Genomic DNA, 6,276 nt, shown 5'->3' with positions numbered 1-6,276 from the left:
TTTGGCACGAAACTGTCACTGCGCCAAGCTGGATCTGTCGACACCTCCCCCTGCTGCGCCGCCACACCCATCTCAGCGCACCTCGGTCTGCCAAACTACCAAACTGAGCGTGCCTCGGGTTGCGCTGCTCAAAACTAGCTCTGCGCGGGGTTCGCCACCCTGCGCTGCACCGGGAAACTAGAGCCCAAACAGTTTATAAAATGTCTGACCAGAGAGAAGAATATCCTGGATCACTGTTACACAACTGTTAACAACGCCTATCACGCCGTCCCCCGCGCTGCACCGTCCACCTGATTCCCTCATACAGGCAGAAGTTAAAGCTCTGTAAACCTGTTGTGAGGTCATCTAATAAGTGGATGAGTACATAGAGGCTGTGACATCATACATTAGCTTCTGCGAGGACTGCTGTATATACCACCACGCGCTACGATGAGGTATAATGGAGTTAAATGAAATGAAGTTAAATTAAATGAAGTTTTATATTCATTTTCTCTCTCTCTCTCTCTCTCTCTCTCTCTCTCTCTCTCTCTCTCTCCCTCACTTTTTTTACTTGGGCCAGTAAGAATATACAAGGGGCCAGTAAAACTCTGAACTACTGGCCCCTTGTATATTCTTACTGGCCCGGGGGGCCAGTGGGGAAAAAATGTTATGTTGAACACTGTATGTTGCACAAATTGTTTTTTAAATGTTTTGTTTCTTTTTGCTTGGGGTGTGCGAAATGTCATTTCGTTTTTTGCTGTGCATAAAAATGACGAATAAAGAAGTTCAGTTCAGTTCATAATGTTATATGACAACACAGCATCCAGTTGCTAATGGCTAACATTAGCCTACTGTAGCAAAGCCTCTGAAACATTAACGTTATCTTCCTTTTGTGTTTCCACTTACTAGTAACATTAACGTAGGGTGACCATATTTTGATTTCCAAAAAAGAGCACACTCGGCCGGCCTACTTAAATGATACTCGTAGTTTACTCAAAGATGCCTTATAATTTTAATAGGCCTATAGCCTATTTAAAGTTTATATGTATGGATAGAAAATTCAGNGCCCGCCTCCACCTTGATTAAACGCTGAAAATAAAATAAAAGAGGGAGACAGGTTTTTCTTATTTTATCTTATTTTGTTAATTTCTCCCTCTCCCCTCGCTGGAAGCGTCGGAGCTCCCGCCTCCCGCTCCCGTCTCAAACACGGAGGTCTCCCTCTCCGCTGAGCACCCACGGCGCACGCCCGGCCTGTTAAATAGCCTGTAACCATAACAACTGTGTGACACAAACTCAGTGCTTTAGTAATTAAATAATGTCGAGCTCGGGTCGGGTTTTGACAGAAATATGCGGCCCGTGCCGCACTCTAACACACACACACACACACACACACACACACACACACACACACACGGAAATCATCAATTTATAAAAAACCCCCGGACGCCCCGGACGGGACGTGAAAAGTGGACATGTCCGGGCAAAAGAGGACGTTTGGTCAGCCTACGTTAACGCTACTATCTAACGTTAGCACTGTAACCTTATTCTAAAACTCATCAGTCATCACTGACTCTGGTTGAGTTTTCAAACTCCGGGGTTGCATTTGACAGTCTTGGTTGTAACATTATGCTCGCTCTCCTTTCCGTGTATCTAACATTACCTTGCCAACACCTACGTCTATCATAGACGTAATGAGGATGTAATGGAGGAGGGGGGAGTAGGCCTTTGGAGGGAGGGGGAGTTGCAGGAGGAGAGGGTCAGGACTTTGGAGGGAGGCGGGAGTTGTGGATGTTCAAATTTTTTTCTAAGTGTTGTGTGAAATGCAAGAAAGGTAAGAGGTTGCTTTAAGGACGGCACCTTGGGCTTCAGGAATTTGTGATATTTTCTGCAATTAAACAAATACTAATTAAGATAATATTCGAGAGATTAAACAATAATGAAAACCATTAGCATTACTTACAAACTTGTGCATCTTGCTCCTGAGATTAAAGCTGAAGTAACATGCCTGGCCATTGTTTTAAATTCACATTTAGATTTTAATTCACATATAAGAATGTTGAACAAAACAGCTTTTCATCACTTAAGAAACATTGCCAAGGTACAGCCGCTCCTACCCTGTAAAGATGCTGAAAAACTTATTCATGCTTTTATTTCAAATCCATTCAATTATTGCAATGCTCTTTTTAGTGACCTTCTGAAACAGTCAGTTTAAAAAATGTCAGCGTTGTGCTGCTGGACTTTAACCAAATCATGGAAGGTAGAGCATATCACACCAGTTTAAGCTTTACACCTCTGGCTCCCAGTATGCTTTAGAATTGATTTTAAGGTTCTTTTACTTTCTTTTAAAGCTCTAAATGGTTCAGGACCGACCTACATTGAAGATGCTCAGTTGTTCTGTAATCCTTCATGAGCTCTCAGATCCTCTACAGCTGGGTTTTTAAATACACACAATTACATGCACAAAAAAGAATGCAGCACAGCTTTTGTAAACTATGCTCCAAAATTATGGAATAATCTTCCAAAACCCATAAAAGATGCTGGCTCAGTTAACATTTTAAACAACAGCTGAAAACCTTTTTATTTACTCTGGCTTTAGTCTTATTACTTTAATATATTCATTCAATAACTTTTACTCTTACTGGTCTCTGTTCTTTTTACCGTCACTTTTGTATTTTATTCATCATTGACAGTTGATTAATCTTGTTGTCCTTTTTGCACTTGTTGGATTGGGTTGGTTCGGGTTTGTGGTTGTGTCTTAATATAAGAGCTGCATCCCTACTATTATTATTATTATTATTATTATTAGTGTTGTTTAGTAGTTGTTTGTTAAGGACCGAGCACCAACCAGTGTTAGGAACTAATTTAAACTGAAGGAATTTTTATCATTATTAATCTTATTATTGTTGTTATTATAATAATAATAATAATAATAATAATAATGATAGTAACAATAATACTTATTACTTTCATCATTATTATTATTAGGGCCCAAGCACTGACAGGTCAGAGAGAGAGAGACTCAATATAACACACTGAGAATGAGAAATATCCCTCCCCACACTTCTTGGCCAAACAGGAGTATATTCACACCAGCAGCTCTGTGAGGCTATAATGCTCATTGTGCAGAAATGTGTATTTGAAAATTAATTTAATTAGATAACTTTGATTATTTGTCAGTCTACACAATTTTTTAGGTAATAGGCAGTTGAAATGTGCCTTTTCGTGAATCCACCCTACATACATGCAAAAAGGGGGTAGCACAGGGTCAGCCATTAACAGCGGCCCTGAAGCAGTTTGGGGGTCGGTGCCTTGCTCCAGCTGCCAATCCACACTCCATACTTGGTCCGTACAGAGACTTGAATTGGCAACCCTCTGGTTTCTTAGCCAAGTCCCCACGCACTGAGCTACTGCCACCGCAGCCATTGTCAGTCATGGTGAAGTAAACAAAACTGGTCAGTGGGTGTCCTCAGCAAAATCTAAAGGTTTATGATGTTGTGTGCATGGGAGTGTTACATAGCCTTCATGTGAGGATGGTGTAAGCTGGTTCTGCTGCTGGTGCTAGAAGAACCAAAGTTATTATTATTTATCCTTATTCATCATATTAGCAATAATACTGTATTACACTACATAAACGAGCATACAGCTAACATTTTACACTCTGCAGGTATAAGGAATTCCTGATAGTATTTGGTGTTTAATTTAATCTAAATAATCTGATCTATCCCTCCTTAGGGATCTCACGGCTCTAGAGGGGATGATTAAACAACATCAGGAGCTGAAAGCCAAAGTAGACGGCCGCAGCAAGACCATACAGCAGTGTGCAGATCTGGGCAAGATCTTAATAGCTGCAGGAAACCCTGCATCAGAGGAGGTCAGACTACAACACATTTAAATGACTGTCACAAAGAGTACATAAAACCCATACAATTACTTGATTAAGATGTAGCAATATGTTGTTGTCGTCACGACTGCAATTTGTTTGTCCCCACAGATAAAAGAGAAGCTGGACAGTCTTCTGGCAAAGCAGAAAGATCTTATTGACAAATGGGACAAACACCAGGAGAAGTTACAGTGCAGTGAGTAACTCACTAGAGCAGAAGCACCTCCTAACACAACATTATGTTAAATGTCAAACAGGCTCAAACTACGAATGCTTTTTTCCACTTTGTCCTTTTATTACGGATTATGTATCAATCTTATGGTTCTTCTTGCTTGTGCTAACATTACATACTCACTCTGAACTAACTCAATTGATAAAATACACTTCCACTATGATCTAGTGTCTAAATAAAAACTGATTTTTACTGGAGTGTGCATTAAAATGTGGTGTGACGGTAATCGTGTTGTTGGTCTGCTGTCAACTCCAGAGCAGGAAAGGTTCCGGTTTGCCCAGGAGACAGTGAAGGCGGAAGCCTGGCTGAAGGCCAAGGAACCGCTGATCACCTCCAAGGAGCCAGAAGGAGGACAGGCCCCAGCCCAAACAGATGAGGTTGAGCAACTCATCCTTCGTCATGAGGCCTTCCGCAAGGCTGCTGTAACCTGGAAAGAACGCTTCAGCTCTCTCCGCCAGCTTTCCGCAGTAAGCTTGACAATAGATAAATGTTTAATCAGTTTGGTGGAGTCACAATTTAATGCTGCTACAGGAAAAAATGTGACCTTGGGATGTTGTATTTGCTTAGCAGGCATGGTGCATGCCATGAGTTTGCATTGTCATGGGCTTAAAATTGTCTCATGACATTTACTGCATGTGATGTACTTTTACTCACTGCACCCCCTCCACATTTAATGCTACATTTTTTAGTAAACCAGACTGTTTAAAGTGAGCAAATCATTCCAGATCAATTGTAATATCTTTATTTTATTGGGCCATCCTGCCTTTGATTTCTGGTTTAAATTTGGTTGATGTAGTACTGTTAGTTATATGGTGAACTCTCTCTTTAGGCTGAGAAGAAAAAAGAGGAGGAGAAAAAGACAACCCCACTGTCCAGCCGAAGGATGTTCCCATTATCATGTCTGACTCCCAGTGTCCCCTCAACCAGTACTACCTCATCTTTCTTGAGGCAGTCGGTACAGGCACATATAGAACCCAAACCCTTACAGACCAGTCTGGATCTGGGTGCTTCCCCTACAACCCAGAGATTGTCCTCAACTCTTGCCAGCTACAATCCAGTTATAAATGGATCCGGCTACCATGGACTGGAACAGCAACCCAGTGGGAAGTTGGTGAGCTCCCCATACCTCGGGATGAACCACCAGGTGGCTGGAGGTGGAAGTGACTCTGGTTTCTCAGCACTGACCTCCCAGAGTGGTGGAGCAGACACTTCTACTTACCTTGGGATAAACCATCAAACTGCTGGCAGTGCAGAGAGCTCTGGGTACTTTGGACTGACTACTGGGTGTGTGGGTGTTACACAAAACCATCTAGGCAGTAGCAGGCTAGGAAGTTCAGGTAACCTAGCTCAGCAGCCAAGTAGTGGAGGTATGGGAAGCCCTGGCTTTCTCCCTCAACAGAACTTTGGCAGTTCTGGATATTTGGCCCAACCACAAAATATGGGAAGTTCTGGATACTTGGGTCATCAGCCTAATTTAGGTAGTACAGGATATTTGGCACAACAGCCTAATATGGGGAGCTCTGGGTATTTGGCACAGCAGCCTAGTATGGTGAGTTCTGGATACCTAGCACAGAATTATCAGAGCAGTGGGGGGTTGGGTAGCTCAGGCTTTCTGGCACAAAATCATTACAGCAGTGGAAGTCTGGGCAGTTCTGGTTACCTGGCGCAGAGTGGTGGCATTATGGACCCTAAAATGGCATATGCATGGCAGCACCTGAAAGCTGACTTCATGCAGCCCAGGATCAACCACATCCACAAAGCTGTAAACCCTCTCCTAGAGGCTAGCAGAGTGCAGCGGGAACAGTTTGGGGACATTCCAATGGCAGACATGGTGGGGCCAGAGTCAGGACTGGAGCTTCTCCACGGCCGTCTCCAGAGGGATCCCCGTGGCAGCCGCTCTGATCCTCAGATGGACCATCTGAGGCGAGAGAGGGAGTACAAGCTGGGTAGACAGACCTCCAGTGAACAGGAGATCCAGGCCAGACTGAACGAGCTGCCATTGATTGTGCGTCAGGAGCGCTACCGGAGGCGCCTGGAGAGGCAGTCGTCCAGTGAACAGGAAGGGAGCAGCAAGCAGAGGCTGCAGAGACAGGACTCAAGTGACTTGGAGGGCTCTGTCAAGGAGGGCTCTGACAAACGCTCAGGGTATGTGAATGAAAATTCAAATTATCTTTACAAAATCTGG

General features: G+C 43.4%; 2 protein-coding genes across 3 annotated transcripts in view; one reads left to right on the top strand and one right to left on the bottom strand.

Moving 5' to 3' along the window:
• The window catches only part of ska2 (spindle and kinetochore associated complex subunit 2), a 245,973-nt gene that overhangs the window by 140,284 nt on the left and 99,413 nt on the right, over positions 1-6,276 (bottom strand). The window lies entirely within an intron of this gene.
• sptbn4a (spectrin, beta, non-erythrocytic 4a) overlaps positions 1-6,276 on the top strand; it is a 91,543-nt gene that overhangs the window by 66,126 nt on the left and 19,141 nt on the right. For both annotated transcript variants that reach the window (XM_050035271.1, XM_050035262.1), the window contains 4 exons: positions 3,712-3,850; positions 3,971-4,055; positions 4,347-4,558; positions 4,921-6,236. In XM_050035271.1, coding sequence (XP_049891228.1) covers positions 3,712-3,850; positions 3,971-4,055; positions 4,347-4,558; positions 4,921-6,236 — 1,752 coding nt within the window. The remainder of the gene's footprint in view (positions 1-3,711; positions 3,851-3,970; positions 4,056-4,346; positions 4,559-4,920; positions 6,237-6,276) is intronic.

This window comes from Epinephelus moara, chromosome 3 (assembly GCF_006386435.1).
Source record: "Epinephelus moara isolate mb chromosome 3, YSFRI_EMoa_1.0, whole genome shotgun sequence".
Classification (NCBI taxonomy): Eukaryota; Metazoa; Chordata; class Actinopteri; order Perciformes; family Serranidae; genus Epinephelus; species Epinephelus moara.
Note: the sequence above shows the minus strand (reverse complement) of the source record. Positions and strands in the feature narration are given on the sequence as shown.